We start from the raw sequence: 21,378 nt of genomic DNA on the forward strand, positions 1-21,378 counted from the left end.
TACTTTCTGAGACTTCTTTAAATACCTTTTTTTTATGCAAAGGAACAGTACAGAAAAATTACAGAGTAATCAAGTAAAATAAAACATATGATGGTGTGGAATAAAAATGAAACCTCCTGAACAGGGGTATTTAAAATAAGTGAGTGAGTGAAGACTGTCACTACGGTTAGGACTAAGTTGTAAATTTTAAAAGCACCTCAGTTAAACTACATTTAATAAATGACTACTTTTTCCTGATTTTACGATTAACTCGAGCATGTTCGATTTAATAAGAACTCCTTGTTTTAAAGTAATTTGATTTTTTTTTATTTCAAAAGTTTTTATTGAATAAAAAAAAGATGGTCATTTACTCTGTTTGAGAAATACATTATTGTGCTTTTTACATGTGGTGTAATGTAGTACTAGACAACACCAATGGTTCCCTTGCATTCACTCCCAGCAAAAAAAATATCCATTAAATGTGGATAAAAAACGCGCTAAACCCCTAGACACATGTATGAAGAAAAGGTTTATTTTAACAAGTAGAATTTTTGTGGATTGCCTTTCCACTAGATACACAAAGACAAGTAAGTGCTCCATGTAATGGCACAGTGCAAGTGGGTAGAGAGAAGATGTGAATGTGTATGGCAGAACAATAAACGTAAAAGACAATACTGGCATCAGTTCAGGCTGCAAAATTATTTCCAATCAATGTTCAGCCAATATTGTAAACACATTGATGTTTTAACCCCTGATAACAAGTTGGTGGCAGCATTTACAATACATGATAACTATTAGCTTGAGGATGAACTTCAGACAAATCAGGAGCAAAGAAACATTTTTATTTCATTAAAGGTTCCATAGCAAAACTCAAATGTGCGTTGTTTTGAGTTTTGCTAATGATCTTTTAAAGAAATAGCAAATTTTCTTCGCACCCGATTATTCATCCTGAATAATTACCAGTTAGTAGTTGCCATGCATTGATGATGCACCCATTGTTTTTTTGTCCTGATAAAGACCCTATAATTAATCATGACCTGGGGTTGAAACATCAACATGTTTAGTTTTTCAGTTGAACATTAATTGTACGTAATTTTGGAGCCTGGACTGATATTGAGGTCTGCTCTCTGTGAGTACTGTTTTGCACAGCCATTATTATATTTTACCTATATTGTTCTGTCGTGCACATTCACATCTTTTCAGTGATCCCTTGCACTGTGCTGTCACATAAAGCACCTACTTTATTTTTGTATATTCGATTGAACTGGAATCAATACAGTTCTATGTGTTAAACAGCTTTTCCTTCTTACATGTTTCTTTGGGTTTAGCACATTCTGGCTCCTCATTTAAGGGATAAATTTGCGTTCAACAGCAAAGTATACAAATAATGAATTTGTAGCCCACATAACATGGGCTAATGTAAGAGTAGGTAACTGAATATGGTAACTGCTTCCATCTTGTACAAGCACGGTTCACCTGTCTTTGGGCAGCATTTACCAGCGGCTGTACTTTGTGTGATGGGCAACTCTCACAAGAAAAAGAGAGATGACTAAGTCCTCTGAACTTTACTTTGTTTTCCCAGTTTCTGCTTCCCGTTCAGGACCGAATGATATTTAACTCTCCCTCTGTTCTTTTTGTGCTGGCATTTTCACCACATTACCAGTGGCTTTTACAATGAAAAGGTATTTCATATGAGAGGTACATTTATTTTAATCTAAATGGGGCAGAGTTGAGCAAGCACCAAATTAGACAATGGTTCCACCATTGCGACTTGCCCGCTTTAGTCTTTAAGCACCCTTTATCATCATTGGAGTGTGGTGTACAGGGATTTTTTAGTCACTGCAATATTACATGACTGAATTTGCTAAATGTTTTCAAAAACACAAAACATTTTTCATTACCATTAATGATTGAATTTCAGAAAGGTTTACAAATCGATATCCTTTTGCATTGATTCTATGTTTAGTCCTTTTGTAGGCCCATTTCTTACTTGGACAGAAGAACCTATAATCCTTTACTAAATATATTTGCTTTCACACTAGACCATATTTCTCCCTGCTTTGATGTCATGAGGCAGCTCACAAAGTTGAGAACAGCCTAAGGAAGTGTCATGACTACCAAAACAAATGTTGCGGAATAGTCCAGTTAATACATTTGCTGAAAAGATAAACTTGCTAATTTTCTGAAAGGTGTAACTGGTTTTAAATGCATATTCATTAAGCAGCAATGTTAAGAACTGTGAATAAAGTGATTAAGGTTGTGTAAGTTATTGCCATATTGGTGTACGGTATGAACGTTATTACAGAAAGTCATAAAATGCAGTCAATTCTGTTTGTCATTGGTCTTGGGTACTTTGTTTGTCAACTAACATGGTCAGCTCCTCAACAAATGTTCTATTATAAATGTTTGATGCAATACCTTGTTTGCCTGGGAAGGGTTATGCTGATAAAATATGCTCATCTGTTTGTCTTTATCTAATACTGTGATGTCTAACTTGTGTCTATTTGTCAAGATCCATGCCTCTTTCTCATGGTAACCATTGAATAAGTACACAATTCTCTTCTTTGATTCATTTCATGGAAAGTTAGTCCATGTATATCTTCTGAAATGGATCTGGCCCACATGGATCAAAGTTGGACAGCTGCCTCTCTTATAATGTCTTTTTTCTGTTACTGCACTTTGAGTAATATGACATTTTGTTATTGGGGTCTGCGTAACCTGCAGCATTTTAAACTGTGTCCACTTTGTTTGTATAGTGTAAATAAACTTTGTTTTAAAAATTTTGTTATTTGTTATTTTTTAATATCTTGGAAAAAGTAAAGGTTCTTTGTTGAGACATCATAATTACTTTCAATCACATCAGCTCATCTAAGGAAGTTGAGTGGGACACCTAGATCTTACCGTTTTTGTCACATTTCAATAATTGTAGAAACCAAGTCTTGATTGTTTTGTCAATGTGGAAAAAGGCTACAAGTAAATGATTATTAAACAATTTGTGAAATACATAGCATTTTTCAATGAGAATATCTCAGTACTTGGAGATCAGATATGTATTCCCTAAGTTAGATCGTTCTTTAGTTAATAATTAGTTATGTACATTGCAGAATATTGAGTTGTGGCTACTTGACTGCACTTGACTCTGCAGGACATGGCAGGAGACAGTAACTATAGATGGGCGAGCAAACAAATTAAAGGAGAGCCAAGCCAATTGTCTGGTTGGGCTCTCGGAGCTCGTGCACTAGCTGAGCCCTGAAAATATTTGGTACGTAGATCATGCAACACATCAGGTAAATCTATGCTAAAGTCTCTTCAAAATACAAAAAATGTAATTTCTTTTTTTTACTATGTGGAAGTTTTTCGCCTTCATAGATCAGAATATATCACTGTATTGAGAGTAATTTATTAAGAGTGTTTTTAAACATGAAGTTAGAAACATTGATGCCCCTATGATGACAATACCACTAGTGAACTAAGTGGGAAGTCAGTTGTCATGTGTATCCTATATGTGGCATAGAATCTTAATGTGTATGAAGCTATATTATAGTCTACTAAACCATACCCAAGAGATTTTTGTATACCCCACATCCTGAACTCACATATTTGAATGTGCTATTATATGTGATAATGAAGAAAAAGGAGCACGGTGAAATAAAATATTTGCTTACGATCACACAATTTGTTTAAGCGTTGAAGCCAGTATTGGTCCCAGGTTTCGTGCAATGTGCAAATCGGCTGCTAGTTGGGTAGCTTATTTCCTCAGAGGTCACTGATTTGTTTTTCTTTGTTCGTGAGGTTGACGCGTGGGTGAATGGCAGACTCCACATGCAGGCTCGGCTCGTTTGGGGTTTGAGGGTCTAAGGGGACCTCGAGCTGAGCCAGATTATCGAGACTCGCTCGACCTCTCAGTGCCCCGCCCTCCTCTACAGATAGCTAATATATCTGCTACATCTCAGTGCCAGTTTCTAGATGTTTTCCATATTTTGGCCTGCTTGTTCCCATAGTAAGTGATGGGTCTGGAAGATAGAGGCATGTAGTAATCTGTAGTACCACAGGTGGTGTGGCTTGTTCTCTTCCAGAGAAGGTGGGAGAGGGCAGGCAGTGGTAATTGTTGCTATTGCTAAGGCTGATGACTGTGTTTTCCAACCTTTCCTGAATAAGTGGTATCTACTTTTGAACTGAAGGATGTGGCCTGGGTTTTTTCAAAGGGTGGCGCCAAGTGCATCAGTGGTTATGTGTCCGCATTCCCTTCCTTCTGAATTTGGGTGAGAGGGGCACAGCTTAGACCATTGGCACCGGCGTTTCTGTGAAAAAGGCCTCTTTTATTGAAACATGTGCACAGCACACATTTTGCTAGGCATTCTGCATTATAAAACTAAAGCCTCACTATATAAAAAAGTCACCTATAAGTTATCCTACCCCCACCCCTAAATCCCCCTTCCTCCATAACCTAACCCTGAAACTATCTACATTCTACTGTAACTGAACTTCTTCCTATAGTGCACTACTCTCCCAATCTTCTCAGGGGGCATACCTCCCCCTGTTTGACTGTCCCCCCAAACCCATACTGTGAAAGTCAGAAGGGAGGTCCACCCAGGGCTACAGAAAGAGTATTTCTGGGGCAGTTTAGCTCCTATCTAAGGGCTAATTCCCGAAGTGGCAGTTAATGAATGTAGCTACAGAATTGTTCTTCAACAGCTAGCTGTCGGCATTGAATTCTTGGATGTCTTATAAACGACTAAAGTATAGTAACAGCAAGGCCTAGATTCTGTTGACCTTCTGTTAACCACTTCTGTGAGTACACCATGCATGTCACGGACTATGTCAGACCCAGACTGCAACAAAATGTGAATAATCTGTGAGTGAAATTTGACATGATCTACACAATTGCCCTATGTTACAGCTGTCTTTCATGTCTGTTTCAAACTGTACATTGTGAGGAAAATTCTTAATTTATTTTCAACTAGTTTCCGCTGGCCAGTCTGCCACTCCAGCAATCTCTCAGTGGGCTGCTTTCATAGCCGGGTGGGCTGCCATGATTGAACCACAAAAGCCCCCTTCTAGTTATGAGCTCCTGCAATGAGCATCTGGCTTGATCATTTTTGCCCGGGCTGATTGTAATTTCCAATCCAGAACTGTCTACAACAAAGTGACTGTTATCAATGGGATATATTTATTCAGCAAATGTACATTCACAAGCGGGATCTTGGTGTTGGGACTTCTAATGGTGCCAGGAAAATAAATCTAGATCTAAAAGACTAAAATCTGCAATTCAGGGTGAGGTTTTAAGGTACCTTAGTCATCTGTTCGACAGCTCAAATCTCCAAGGGTAGGAAGTTACACAGCTCTAGTCCCACTACAGCTCTGCTCCACCACCGTATGGGACTCTTCATGTCACTAAGGCTCCTGATCCAAGGAGGCTTGCTGGAACATATGGGATCCAGATTACAAGGCTGAGGTGGGAATGGTTCTAGTGTATGCTCAATTCAGAAGGTTATATTTCCCCCGCTTCCAACATAGCAATGCACTATACCTAGAACTGTTCACGGTCGTGATGTAGAACCTGCAATTGGTTTGGGATGTGACTTCATGGCTGTTTATCAATCGTGATCCCAGAAAGCACATTTCTTCTGCTTCTGATCTCCGTGTGGACTTCTTGTTAGAACTGATGAACAATATTTGCTCATAATCAAGGGCATTCACATAATCCTTCCTTTTTGGCTGACAAAGTCCCTCTTAGACATGTTGTTTTGTTTTTTTGCTGCTTGCTCTTCCATCCATGGGTGGTAGTGCCACTGAGGCCCTGGTGGATCATCTGTGGTGCTCTTCCTAAACTCATTTGCACCACAAAACAAACTCTACATTTTGTAAGACATTGAGAATCTGGATGCGTGTGCACCGATGGGGCTCTCTCTTCCAGTCCTCATTAACCAAAGACGCTCTTCAGGTATGTACAGAGCCGAACAAATACCATCACCAATGGCAGAGGAGCAGATGTTATGATAATTAGTACAGGCTCTTTTGCGTTTTAATAACCTTAGTTCCAATGATTCAAAGCATAACTAGCAAGCGTGGGTCACAGAGATGCGTTGTGCTAGAGACTACTGCTACCATAATGCTGTGCGGGGGCGCGAGAATGAGGAGCCTAAGACTGGGTCTATCTGGGCCACACACAGGCTGGGCTTGGGTTTATTTTTTCTTACTTCTTCAAATGCCACTTCAGTGATTGACTGACTGACTGACTGACTGACTGACTGACTGACTGAATTATTTATTAAGGGTGCTTATGCAGAGGCGTCTTGGCGCTGTCGGAGGAAGATGAACGGGACTGCCAGTTATACCATAGAAAAGAGCCAGGTTTTCAAAGCTTTTCTAAATCGGGTTCTGTCTGTAACCGAGCGTAGCACAGTGGGTAGGGTGTTCCATAGTTTCGCTGCCTGGTAGGAAAAGGAATTGCCGCCCTATCGGACTCTCCTTGTTTTGGGCAGACAAATCAGGCCCAGACTGCTAGATCTTAATCTGCGGGACGGCACATAACGAGGAAAAAGATTGGTCATGTCCTCCGCCCCCCTACCATTGAGGGATTTGTGGACTAAGCAAAGGGCCTTAAATTGCACTCTTCTCCTGACAGGGAGCAAATGGAGTAGCTGGATGGCATTCAATGTCGGGTGACGCTTAGGGAGCTCTAGCAATACTCTGGCTGCCGCATTTTGTATTGACTGGAGTTTTTCAATTTGTTTTTCGCCAGTTCCTAAGTACAGCCCATTACAGTAGTCAATACGGGACAGTACCAGGGCTCCAACTACTGTTTTCCTCAATGTAAAAGGTATAAACAGCAAGATTTTCCAGAGGACCTTAATTGTAAAAAAACAGGCCGAAGTGACTTGACTAATTTGTGCGGTACAGGTTAGTTCTTTATCGATCATGAAACCTAAGTTCGTAACTTTTTATGCTGGGACAGGGCATGTACCAGCTTCTGGAGGCCACCATAAATGACTCCAGATAGAGGGTTTTTGTCCAAACTCAATCACCTCCGTTTTTTTGGGTGTTGAGCTTCAAAAAGTTCTTATTCATCCAGCTCTTTACACCTAGGAGACAGTTGCGAAAGCACTCCGCTGTGACTTCCACCATTCGGGAGAGTGACATCACTAACTGAGTGTCATCGGCATATGACACTAGTTGCAGGCCATGAGATTTTATAAGTTTTGCCAGTGGGGTCACGTAAAAATTAAACAAGGTAGGGGAGAGCGCTGATCCCTGGGGAACACCACATGGGAGAAAGAACTCTCCAGACTGAAGACCCTCCCAGTGGATTGACCCATGTGTGCTAACTACTCTCTTTGTCGAAGCAGAGATCCATGATGATGTTGATGTTTTAGATGGTTCAGCCCCTGGTGAGGACACAACCCCACCATTCCTTGCACCAAAATGCATTTCTGATCCAGACAATGGTCATTTGTTGCAATCTGTGGTGGATTTTATTTTAATAAGTTAATAGCATGGTTGATCCCTGTTCCTCGCAATGTAATACTAGACTCCTGGCCACTGAGTCAAAAGTTTCTGCGAATGTAAACATTTTCTGGTCGGCCAAGATTCCTGTGGGTAATTTATTGCGCCATCGTTGTCCCCTAATTTATGCTTTACGTTACCTAACAAAGGGACAATCTTCTTATGCATCTCTAACATCGTCAGTGACTATTGTCCCCCCTCAGTACTTATTAACATGGCTGCTCAGTCTCCTCCATCCCCCCGATGGCTGCCAAACTACTACTGCAGCCTGATACCAGTGTGACAAATACCTGTAGCACCCACAATGTAAATGCTTACATTAAAACTTGATCAAGAACCCCAAGCCTGACTATATTATCCTTCACCTACTCCCGAAAGACATTCCTTATGTAAAGATATTTATTAAGGATCCTTTCATTGGCAAAAAAGGACATGAAATGTGTCACACATTATAGAATGAGACCGTAAATTGGCAACACAAACAAGTTGGGTGGCCACCACACCTTTTTGATTAAATACTTCTGGTCAAGCATGTTTCATGGATAGGCCGCCCTTTTGTCAAGAAAGGTAATGGCCAAGCATAGTGATCAATTTTTAAATGTTTACACCTTCTTAGCCATGTTTTATTACATTATTAAGACACGGAATCCTGTAGTCACACTGAGGCAGTCTCTCTTGGATTCCTCCTTTAAGTCTTCTCTGTACCTTGCTATATCTACTGGACACCATTCTAAGCCCTTAATATTCACGTGTCCTGATCAAAGATATTCAGTGCCCACATGTTATCATTGTGTACCATTTGAATCTTTAGACCATAACGACTGACTGCCAAATCTTGTTTAGATGACCAATTTAGGGCTTCAGATTTATTTTTTCCTTACCCTCCAACTGTTCCTTGGAGGGACTTTTTGTTACAAAAGATGATCTAAGCATTTTTTCGAGGATTAATCCATGGCTTTCTACTACAGTAAGTAATAACAACTGGCTCACTGAAATCGGGGTCTTTGATATCCTCTTATTGAAAGAGACCTGGGTTATGAAGGAGCCCCCTCTAGGTGGATCTGCTTCTTTCATGGTTCCTGCTTCTCCAGCTATCTCTGGAAGACACAAAGGGGGCCCCTCTTATTTGGGTGGCAATTTCGTTGGATTGCCAGGTTACCTGCTTCTCCTGATCTGATACAATATTCAATCTTTGCTGTTAACAAGCAGAGGATGTATAATATCTTGTATTTCTACAATGATAATTTCACCTCCAATAAATTTAGTATCTCATTGATTTATATTGATTTACACTCTTCTTTAATTTCCTCTGTTATTGGCAAGTCTAAATTGGGCTGCTCTTTCAGCCTGACATTGGACACTAAAATGGGATCATAATACTCCATTACATATCCTGGAGCACAGCAAGACAGCAGTACAAAGTATGCTCATCCATTAGCCAGGCACAATCGACAGGGTACATTCCATTAATGCTCATAATAATGTCAGTAGTAGTTGTGGACCCACTTTTAGCAGCAGAGGCCGTCCAACTAGTACTGATGATCTTGCTAGTGACGTACTATCTTCCTCCATGGATGTATGACATCACAACGCATACTTTCACAACGCATGCCATTACGACGCAACTTTTACAACGCATACCATTACAACGCATAGTGCTTTGGGGCGCTGGATAGTGAATAGTTTAATTTACTATTCCAACTCCAGTCCCCGTGGATACTAGGGAAGGTGTTGGATAGTAAATTAAAACTATTCCCTATCCTAGAGCGCCCCCCAGCGCAATGCGTTGTAATGGTATGCGTTGTAAAAGTTGCGTCGTAATGGCACTGCGTAGTAAAAGTTGTGTTGTAAAGGTTGTCTCCCTTCCTCCATATATATAACTATATACATGCACACAGATGTAAAGCGTGAAATGTGCAATATGGGACCATTTATTAGTGTGGAGTTGAGCCCTGACTCACAAGATGATGCTCCTCTGCTTCCTCAACAATCTTGATAAATAACATGTTCTGCTCAGCATATGCATGTTTGGTCTATACCGTGCTATTGTGACATGTTCAGTAGTTATAAACAAAACTATCTGTAACCAGATAAAATGTGTTAAATCCATGCATTGAGATAAAATGGACTCCACAATCTTTACAGCTATTAGCATAGGTGCTTTCCTCTGCAAACACATTGTAAAATGCATTCTATGAGCCAGCAAGATATGTTTTCCATGCCAGTTATGGAGTACTGTGCCAATAACACAGAATTGGCCTTAGGACTGTAGTAATATATGTGTGTTTGTTAGTACACTTGCCCAGAATATGTTGTTCAGACACATTAATTTACCTTCCGATCAGCAATCGCTTCTAGGGTTAATCGACAAAACCTTAGGACTAGATGACCACAATATCCACTTTACCATATTGAAATGACCATCACAGACACAAAATGAGATATCATATATTAAAATACAAATATTTATTGAACATTTATGTAAACTGTTCCAACAAATTCACTTGCAATATGCAATTACTAAATTAAAGAATGTGCCAGTGTGGTTTCTCATGGAAGAGAAATTAAATCTTGAAAGCGAGAACAAGGATGATTCACCCTAAGGCTGACGTCTCTCATAGGTCACCTCTCCTGGTCTTCCATGTGGAGGCCAGACCAAGGGTCCTATCATTAGGATCAACTCGGATAAGTGTTGGACTTTGTTTTGCACCAATGCTTGGATATCCTGTGGACACTATTTGATATTTTTGTGTACACGCGTAAAAGCCAAAAAATGTATCCCTCATTTCTGTGCTTGTTCGTATCACATTCTATCTCTCTCCGGAATACAATCACTTAAGTCTTTTATTTTATTTTGTACACCTTGGTAAAATACAACTTTTCTTTATTTTGAATTTAAATCAAAGTACCATTTAAAAAAGGTCCAGCATGTTCAAGTGGTTTCTACTAGATCCAGTTGAATTGGTAAAGGTACTTAGACACTGGACCATATGTGGTCAACAGAACAACAATTGCAAACCAACTTCAACTGGAAGCAATTGACACCAAGAACCAGACCCAAGATTATTTTGGATTCAATCAAATTTTAGCTGAAAACCAACAACTGCAAACTCGAGGTAGTAGGCACCGTGTGTAACTATTGGACTGGAATTTCTACCTGGATTAATGATTTTAGATATTTTCTCCTCAGAAATGTTAATCTGCCATTTATAGTAATCTGGTGAATATGTAATCGTACCTTGTATCCATATTTGGGATTATAAATTGTTAATTGATTGATACAGTGAAATAAATTGGACAAGGGGTAATACTTCTGGCAGGCTTACATTTAAGATGCAAGAAAGTTCTTGTGTTTTTGCTTTTTCTCAAGGGTAATAGGATACAATGGCCAAATCTCTTCCCTTGGTCACAAAAGCCAGAATACAAACCTAAAATTATGGTCTATAATTCTTAGCTTTGATGAGGGTCATTTGAAGAGAAATGTGCTTCTGTACTGCAAAGACATGCCAGGTCAGAACCTAGCTCCTAGGCATCAAAATCAGACAACACAAAATATCATGTAGCAACATAATGTAGAACATATCTGACCCCAATGGGGGCTCACTGAGATTCAGTCAAATTAACTGGCTTCTTCTGTGTTTAGTAAGATTAAGAAATTGTCTCAAACCTCAAGTCCCGCTAAGGACACCACAGCTTTTGTCTCAAATGCAAACAGTTTCCTCTGTGGCACCATGACTATTTGAGCAAACTAATATTCTACAGTGGTGGTGAGGGGCACCTGCGGCTGTGTCCGCTCACTGGGCTTGGATTAGCACTCATTCTACAGTGCTCTCAAAGTGATCCTTTTCATCAGCCCTAAACCCAACCATCACGATTCAAAGAAGGCCCTAGAAATTAGACTTAGATGTCTTTCTCACAGGCTGCTGATCTTGTCTTGGCTAAAACTTAAAAGTAGAGGTAGCAGGGTTTTCTCAATGCAGGTTTCAATTTCCTGAAATTCTGATGCAGGTTTCAATTTCCTGAAATTCTGTCCCAAAGATGTCAGGCATATATTGCTTTGTTTAACTTTTAAATAATCCTTTCAGGCCTTCCTTTTCCAGATTACACGATGACCCATGCCTAGAGACCTCTGATTAGTGAATGTTTTACTAATTTCATGATGATGGGGATGTTGAACCTCACAATTTTTGCTTTACGAAGTCATGATCACCCTCACCGCTGGTAATTAAATATACACCAGTGAGCAAAAATTCCATGTCTGCGCAGTGTTTAAAACTGTATGAGACAGTCACGCCCCCTTTCAACAAGGGAATTGTGTTAGCAGCTGTTGATTTGAGAGACGTCTCGTGTGGTTGTGTGGTATGTGATTTGTCGCAGCTGACCACAGCTCTTCTGGAGTATCAAGGCGGCCCTGGCAGTTTCAGGGGTCTCCAAGCCACGAATAATTATACTTTTTATAGTGCGATGGTAGTACTGAGCCACATGACTGAAGACCAGGTCCAGCCCAGAGCCTGAACATATGTCCAATGAAACAACAGGGGCATCCGGTTGCAGGATATCCAGTATGCTATTGCCATCCATGTCCACGGTGAAGCAGAGTCGCACCACCACATTTGGAAACTTCTCTTGCAGCTTATTCCAGAGATGGTTGGAGATGAACTCTGTAGTTGGCCCCCCATAGTGAATTTCCAGAAGTTGGAGGGGTGCCCTACGCTCCTGCAGGAAGGCTCGAACAACTTCCTCCGACAGGGAGGAGCTCCACATCGAAAGGTGTGAAAGTCTCCTGCATGAGTTCAGGATCTTGCGGAGAGACCTGGGCTGCAGGTGGATAGATGGCTGTTTGTTGGCTATTTGCAGTTTTTCCAAACTGGGGTTGTTCATCGCCAATGAAATGAGCGCTTTGTCTTCCAGCCTACCGGACAGTTGCCCGAAATCCACCTCGGTGAACCCAACAGCGGTGGCAGGACTGACCTCAAACAACATTTGTAGACTCTCCTGAAGTGCTTCCAAGTAGGAACCAGGGTCGTCTTCTCCAACCAGAGCCAGACTACGAAGCTTAGAACGCCTTAAATGAGCCAGGTGCTCAATGATGGACGCCACCTGCATCCCGTTCTCGCCACTGAGCAGGATTCTCACTGACTCGACGAAATGACCATAATGTGAAAGCATCATGATCCAGGGGCGGGTAGATCCACCTTCAACCCTACAACAAGGAACACAATGCAAACTGTTAGACAGAACATCACTCTACTGAAGCTAACGATTTTGAAATTGGTATCCTAATGCAAATTACAAAACAGATTCTTCTAGTTGTACATTACTGTAACTTTTAAACTTGGGTGCTTGCTTGGTTTGTTGCAAATGTGAGTTTACGTGCAGTAAATGTGCATTGTTTATTTATTATTTATCACTGCATTTTTCCCTAGGTCTTCCGGTCCCTGTGGATCTGTTTGCATATCTTTCTTCAAGTGTCTAAAAAAGGGAAAATTTGTTTCTCAATATTGCAAACCGATTTCCCACAAGGTGTTACCTGGCTGAAAAACAAAACCATTTAATGGATGGAAATGCTAAGTGTTTGTTTCTAGCTGAAGGACAAGTGGTATTTACCTCGCAGCGGATGGCAGATGAGAGCATGTACCAAAGACTTGATTCCTGATTATGTAACCCAGATGTCTGCTTTTTCAATAATGCAGTAGAGTGTGGTTTGTAATGTGAAAGGAATACTATATGGCATAGTGTTTTTTGGATTGGACTATTCATTTTCCTTTTTATACTTTTATGTCTTTATACCAAGCCTTTAAGAAAATCAACTGTCTTCTAGCACCTACACAGGAAGAAATTCTCTTGCACCAGCTCCCACAATAATCATGGCTGAAAGTTCATTAACCACAGTCTAGGATCTTTAACGGATAAGCAATGGGCTCCTGTGATTTCCATTTAGCATTGAGGGTCTTCCAAAAGTCTCAAAATAGTAGTTCAAAGCAGAGTTAATGGCATGTAAGGTACACATGTATCAGTCAATCAGACATGTGAGAGCCAAACTATATAGATATTTAAAAAGTCCAACTAGAAAATCTTGATAGCGATACACTTTTCGACAATAAGCCAATGCCGACATCTCAGAAGAGGTGACGCCGCCTCCTTCTTAAACAATCAGGAGAGTTATCAATTGAGTGGCTGTTTTTGAACTCCCTGCAGGTGCTGAAGATGATACTGAGGGAGGCTGAGATACAGGGTGTTAGCATAATCAAGCTGATGATGTTTCCCATTAGAATCAAACTATGTGCATGCATTGATAGGGTTTGAAGCAATCCCTCTTGGCCCTGCCTTTATCTGAGAATCTATCATGGATTCGCATCTCAATAGGACTCTGGGTTTTGGACCTTTTCTGCAAACATCTTTAGGTGACCAAAAAGGTGACCAAGTTGGGGTCTCACTGAAGGTAAGTGTTAGACATACTAAGGTATCCATAGGGCCACCTCATTTGTTGCCCATTTGGTGTTAGGACCCATTTATTTACCCAGTCAGTGATCATTAAAAACTTCTTCCCACATGTCTTGGGATGGGAGGCGGTCCACTTAGGGTATGAGATAAACATTAACTATGTGTGATAATGGGGGATATCCCTGGAGAGCCCACGGTTCACCCTAAAAGTGGGTAAAGGAAATTGCCTACATTCTTTTGATAATCTCAGTGATCATATTGAAAGTGATAATGGCAGCCCATTTGTCTTGTGTTTGGTGTCATATATCTACTTTGCACGGATCGTTCTGTGGAAACGTGTTCATGTGTGAGATTTGTATTCCTGGTGTAACTATTTATTGATTTTATGTACAAAGCATAAGTAACTGCTTCCTTGGAAACTGCTTGTATGGAGTACTCTGGTACGCTTTTGGTTTTTGTTTGTGTGATATAAGTTTTCAATAAATAAATAAATTGCTGGCACCAGTGTTGTCTTCGTTCCGTGCCAGGGCTTGGTGCCATCCTGCTCTAGGATCTCTTTCTACCCAGGAAATGCGGCAATTCTGATACCGCCACTATCTCCAGAATTAAAAAAAAATATATACAAGATCTTCAAATCCCATGTTGGGCATTGAGGGATCTAAATTAGCTGTATTACTTGAGCTGGCCTGTTTGGGCATTGATCCATACTCTGGTATAAGGGTGATGCCTGTAGCACATACGTGATGTGTATTTCTCCTGCAGAATTCCTAGCATATCCCGAATTGATAAGAAAACCTAGAAATTTGAATTTATAAATCTTAAGTCATTTGCAGTATCCAAATTGAGTCTGGCATCACTTGATGCCATCTCCATTGGTTTACCAACCAACTGAGGCTTGAATCTTCTTTCCTTTGTACCACATAGCTACTATAGGCTTCACATTTGTTGACAGAAGTGTTCATGGTAGCCTTCAGAAACTTGTCTGACTGTAGTGTTCTTGACCGCTTTGTCATGGGGGGTCTTTGTATTTCGCCAGTACAAGACAGATGGATGCAATATAGGAAGTTAGGCATTTGTTTCACCTACTATCATTTTGTCTCTGCCGGTCACTATTACTGTCCCTCTCTGTATACCTGCAGATTCCATGTGTGAGCTTCCACGTTCAACCCTGTCATTCCACCTTTCCTTCCTTGCCTGTGTTTTGTCTATTAATCCAACTCTTTTTCTATTTCTTTGTCCAGATGTTTCTATATATCAATTTGTGTGTTTCAAATTTCTTCATCCCATTTATATGAATTCTAATTAAAAATATTCAGACTGGAGCTAAAAATCATGTTAGTATAATGCTGGTTTTTGTGCTCTTGTGTGTTTTGCTGTTTACCCTATGTGGGAAGGGTATGCCCAGACGTGGGTCCCGTGCTCACAAAGCCACTGGAGTCAAGCTATCCTGGCTGAAGACGGCTAATCGCCAGAAATCGGTCCAAGGATGCTTGATTCCGGTCCAGGGAAGACATGGCTTGGCAGTTCGGGCTGGACTGTTCCCATGAGGCACAGGGTCAAGGCTGATTTGCATATGGCCATGTCTGAACTGGGGTGGCTTGGTGAGCAAAATAACGATGGATTAAACCCAGATCTGTGACTGGGGTGAATGTTTTGCCATTGTGCAGCATTCCGTCCATCATCTTGTGTTTTGCTGGTTTTTGTGCTACAGCACAAATTTTACACACCACAATTTTCTGTAAGATTTGTATTTGAGGTACACCGTCCAGCACAAATTTCGACCCGAGGAAAAGTCACCAAGGCTAAGCCAGATAAAATTGGTAATTTTGCAGTAATTACATAACTTATGCATAAGGCTATCATGCGATATTCGACCTGCTCTTAGTTTTACCTAAGTCGCACCTTGTTTTATTTGGCGCTAGGATTTAACATAAAGCTAGATCATAGATCTGGCTTTGAGTCAAAAACCTATGGTTATTTGCACTGTTCATGTCCCATGACCCTCGTAGGACAGATAATGGGGGCAGGCTCTGTAACACAATGCCATTTTGCGCTGCACTCGCATTCAATTTTTAGCACAAAATATATTTTAAGGCAGAAAGTTGGCCGATGGACCTGTTTGCAGCACCTTGCGTCATGTAGCGCTGCATGAGTGACCTAGTAAATCTACCCCTACGTGTTGCCTTACTGGGTATGTCTGGTGTGTGCTTTCTGACTCAGGGCCACCTTGGCAGAATTAGCCCTAAACACAAGTCGCAGAGCTAAGTTACCTTTAAGTACTTAAACCCATGTTGTGACAAAATGGCTGGGAAGTCTAGTGAGCAAAGCTAAATAAGGAGGTGGGAGATACTACGTGAGTTGTCATGTGATCATGACACAGCCAATCAAGATTGATTGATTAATAATAGTGTCAAGAGGGAAGCAGGCTTGAGACTGGCAGATCATTTTTGAGTGAGATCAGGAGGATGAGTGTCCCCAAAGGATCTGCTCCTGCTGCAAGTAGAACATCTCAGGATGTACAAATTGTCCATAAGCTTGCCATTGATTAGCAAACCATTTTTGAAATACCTTTTTTTAATTTAATTCTTCATATATTAAAAAGAAGTTGTCTTTCACGCACGTGGCAACTCTGTCGCAGGCAGTACGCATTGAATAAAGCTCAAATGGATGCATTTGTGACTCCTTGGGTTTTGGACATTAGACTATTCATAGTCACCAGAACAAACCACAAGGTCAGATACAATGGTTATATACATCAACATTTAATCCCAACACCAGTTAAAGATACAACAATACTGAATGCCTGGGAGTTCAATTTATGTTCAAACCCCCACATGCCATCACCTGGATCCGGGGGAGACTATTGGTGTAACTGGTCAACTAGACTTTCCACCAGGAGTACTGAATGCGGGTGTTCCCAGTCGCAAAGCCACAGCATGAGACTTACCTAACTAGTACTTTCCGCCACATTGCAGGAGAACGGAACACCTGAGACCAGGCCTTGCAGCTGAGGGACATGGACTGTTTATCAGGCAGGGGGAGTAGGAAGTAAATGTGGATCAACACCGCTTCTGGTAAACAAGCCCAATTCGCCTGTTGAAAGACAGAAATATTGTAGTCAAATATAAGGCAAGCATTGTAAATATATTTAATACAGTTTTCCAAAAAGTATTCATTATAACAAGTGCAACGTTAGAGATCACCAAAATTAGGAAAGTTTTTCTAACAATACACCAAGTTTGCATACCTTACAAAACTTGCAGAAGTAGGTAAAAAAGTACTTTGTGCCGCCTGAAAAAATCCCTCAAAATGTACTTTTTGCTGCTGAATTTTTTTGTTGCAGCAAAGCTCTTCAAACGAACAAAGTTTGAAAATTGCCAACAGGCCCTATTGGTTGATTTGGCCATGCTCAGTGCTGTGTGGGCTGTCCTCACTTAAATTGTAGGCTCTATATCCAGCCTCAATGACTCAGCTGGGTTCTGTCTTTCTAGGTTCCATCCAGTCTCACATATTTTGAATAGGCCCTCCCCTTATGTCACCAGGGCTCCCCAACATCTACCGCCATTCCCCTGTGAAGACCATTGTTGACCTCATTTCTCACTCTTACGCAGGCAACACTCCCCCATCAGTGCATCACCAGCAAACAAAATGTATTTCAGGCCCAAGAGGTCTGCCTTTGATCTATTCATAGGTGAAAGTGAATTTCATGGATCCCAATATATGATAATTTCACCTGCTATTCCTTAATGGCAGACATGCCATCAACCTTCTATTCATTCAGCCTCCACCACTCAAAGCAGGACAGAGGCTCATCTTGTATGCTTTAGTCCTTTCTCTGTGTCTGACATAGTGATGTCACTGCCTTGAAAGTATGATGCAATGGATGCATGTGGAAAGTTGTGCTTGGAGTTACCCCAGAGGTGGTTCCTGGGGATCATAAGAGGAGGGGCTGAGCTGGTGTCAACATTGTCCTTGGTGATACTATGCATTGAAGAATTAGAGCTTTAACCAAGCTCAGACCCTCATCAAATATATCTCCTTGTTGCTACTTCAACTGTGGGGAATATTTCCAACTGCAGGTACAAAAGCTATGCATCAACCTTAACTGGAAAAATGCTCTAAGTGTCTGGTGATAAGCACACCCCAATAATAGCTTTGTAACGTACTCTCTTTCATCATCTCATCTCCTGAGGGTCAACCATGGAGTATTAGAAACAACCAGCATCTCCCTATAGCTTCGTCAAACGACTCACACTGACAAAACATCAAATCTACGCGCTACAGGAGGTCTACAGCACTAAGCAAAAGTAACAGAAAGGCACAGTTGGACGTCATCTCCCTGATCATGAGAACACTATACTGGCATTACGTCAACAGACGAATCACCTTCAGTCCTTCTATCGCAGCAGAACTCCAAACGCGAGAAGTCCGAAAAGAACCTCAACTTTACCACTATGCTACACGTGGCAAGATACTTTAGTTTATTTCATTATTTCAAAATATACTTTTCCTGCATTCTTTGTTCTGTATACCTTGTTTAAGCATTGACCGTAAGTTACTGACTTGAGCACTAATTTAATCTCTTCTGTCTGGAAACCCAACAAGGACACAGTACATCACAGTTTAGATGATCTAATAGCTGGGATAAAGACTGCAATATTCCTAAACTTAAAGAAATGCCTCAACCTGAGGTAATGTGCATAGTACATGTGCATAGTCTTCCAAGTGGCCACCATAGTCTGCCTGGTCTAGCAACAACCTCAAAGCCCTGCTGAGACCTCTATTTACCTTTGCAGCCTCATTCTAGAACATCCAAGACAACATTTATGGACCACATAAAGAACATTTACCTTATGTGTTCTGTATCCAGTTTTAGCTGAGCACTGTCTTGCCCTGGATCCATACTGTACCCTAATGCCAAGGATATTTGTCACCAGTGCTCTGCATCCACAGAGCACATTTGACACCAAAAGCCATGGGGGAAGAGTGAGTATAAACATGGCATTCTATGGTAACCTGATCTAACCAAGGTCAAAAACTGAATGTCAACAGGTCTACAGGGGGGAAGTACAGGAACACTAATAAAACAACTCCAGTTATGAATTGTACATGAGCCGTACCTTCCCATCCATGCCTGTTGTGCAGGTCTTGGCCTCGCTTGGTTGCACGCGGGCTTCTAGAGGTTGAGTATTGGCAAGCAGCAGCAGGGTTGTTCCAAACAGCGGGAAGGAGCTGGCAATGTCTGCCGGGGTGAAAAAATAAATAAACTTATAAGACCTGGATCACAACAACCACCATACTGAAGACATTGTGTGACTGGCCATAGCCTCATGAGGACCAGTTGTGCATCATTTGGAGCAGAATGAAAGGTTTCTGTTTTGTTTGCTCATTTACAAAGCAGCGTCCCCCCGTAACTCGCTTCAGAAAGACAAAGCTATGGCCTGGTTTAGAGTAGGTTGATACAGGAGATTTAGGCTGCTAAAAAATGGAGCAATGTAAGTCCTCCTTTCCTCATACAGACTGCAGAAGATGGGGATCTGTTTGAGGCGAGCAGGTGTCACAAGGACCGGTCTGAAGAGCATCCAGGGAATATGTTTTAGATGGATAGCCCGGCATTAGGGGGATGTAGTTCAGCCAGAATCTTGCTAGCAGAAATCTATTCTTAGGATGAGTTACAAAAGTTAGGTATGATGAAACATTTCATTCAATTCTGGGTGTTAACAGATATAATTTAACAGTAGGCTTGCTATACATAGACTCCCAGCGCTCACTCTTTAACTTTTCTAGTAATAAACTTTTCAAGTTCGGCCTTGAAATATTATTACATGAGGATGGATCATCAAATAGATGTTTTGACCGGTGCTTTAAAGCTATTCTTAACCAATTGAAGCTACTTTACTTTTGATAGCCCATCAAGTTTTAAGATGCCACATTAGATTTCTTGTGTGAGCTTCAAATGATTTCTTCTCCAAACCGTTATCAAATGAAGGTGATAATGGGGTTATCAAAGGCAGGTGATAATGGGGTTATCAAATGAAGGTGATAATGGGGTTATCAAATGAAGGTGATAATGGGGTTATCAAAGGCAGGTGATAATGGGGTTATCAAAGGAAGGTGATAATGGGGTTATCAAATGAAGGTGATAATGGGGTTATCAAAGGAAGGTGATAATGGGGTTATCAAATGAAGGTGATAATGGGGTTATCAAATGAAGGTGATAATGGGGTTATCAAAGGCAGGTGATAATGGGGTTATCAAATGAAGGTGATAATGGGGTTATCAAATGAAGGTGATAATGGGGTTATCAAATGAAGGTGATAATGGGGTTATCAAATGAAGGTGATAATGGGGTTATCAAATGAAGGTGATAATGGGGTTATAAAATGAAGGTGATAATGGGGTTATCAAAGGAAGGTGATAATGGGGTTATCAAATGAAGGTGATAATGGGGTTATCAAATGAAGGAGCCTCTAATCGTGCTACATAAATATCTGTCAGGGACCTGGTTCAGTGCCTTTCACGGATGAATACTGACTTTTCAAAAATCACAGGTGGTTAATCTTGAAGTAATTTATCTCAAAATATACTAATCCTGGCTTTTTGCAGTAAATGGTGATGCAAGTTCCAAGTATAAAGGGGCATATTATCAACGGCCAGCGATAATTATCGCAAGCCGTGCTTAGCGATACATTTTCATCGCAGGCTATCTCTGGAATGTATCGCCCTGGTAGCGCGTTATTAACAATATGGTTCTCCAGGGCAATAAAAATTCCAGAGATAGCGAGGTTATCACTGTTTTGCAGGGAACATCGCTGTCCCTGACCCTGTGGTCATATCAGCATAATCTACCCACTATGTAAAGCATAGGTAAATCTGGATTTTAGCAGACGTTAGTTTTTGGCAAAAACCGCTGTTTTTGCCACAATCTAACATGCGATAAAATCCTGTGGGCTGCCTTGTAAATATTGCGATGTGAACATCAGCGATAGGTAGTCCATCCGGGGAATGCCCAGTGACGCCCACTTTGGATCTCATTAGGGATGCAAAGGGAGGTGTTGGGAAAAAGGGTGCTAACATGCGATTACGCATATTAGCACCCTCTTGTAAATAGGGCAATATTTTTATCTCCGCTCTTTTGGGTTTTTAAGCCAAAAAAGCAGCGATAAAGCCCTTGTAAATATGCCCTAAACTTTTTCCAAATTATTATTATGAGGGAAGAGAATCCAGTATCTTTCCCTTAATACAACCTTTTACAGTGTGCAATTTTAACAAAATCCAGCACTACTTATTTTTACCCTTCCCATTTCTTTTTATGGGGTGTGCCATCCGCCCCATCTTCCTTCAACCAAACCCTTATTTTATTTTAAGAAACCTGTTTATCTTACTATCTACATTAGCCAACCCAGGGCCAACACCCTCTACCAATAATACTTGCCTGGACCATTACCA

General features: G+C 40.9%; 1 protein-coding gene across 1 annotated transcript in view; it reads right to left on the reverse strand.

Annotated features, from left to right (window-relative positions):
- Positions 1-9,929: 9,929 nt before the first annotated feature.
- Positions 9,930-21,378, reverse strand: part of LOC144828415 (uncharacterized) — a 91,185-nt gene continuing 79,736 nt past the window's right edge. Inside the window, exons 15-17 of the mRNA XM_078686540.1 lie at positions 19,050-19,171; positions 16,877-17,022; positions 9,930-12,688 (exon numbers count right to left, since the gene is read on the reverse strand). Coding sequence (XP_078542666.1) covers positions 11,803-12,688; positions 16,877-17,022; positions 19,050-19,171 — 1,154 coding nt within the window. The 3' untranslated portion in view covers positions 9,930-11,802. The remainder of the gene's footprint in view (positions 12,689-16,876; positions 17,023-19,049; positions 19,172-21,378) is intronic.

Source organism: Lissotriton helveticus, chromosome 4_1, assembly GCF_964261635.1.
Source record: "Lissotriton helveticus chromosome 4_1, aLisHel1.1, whole genome shotgun sequence".
Lineage (NCBI taxonomy): Eukaryota > Metazoa > Chordata > Amphibia > Caudata > Salamandridae > Lissotriton > Lissotriton helveticus.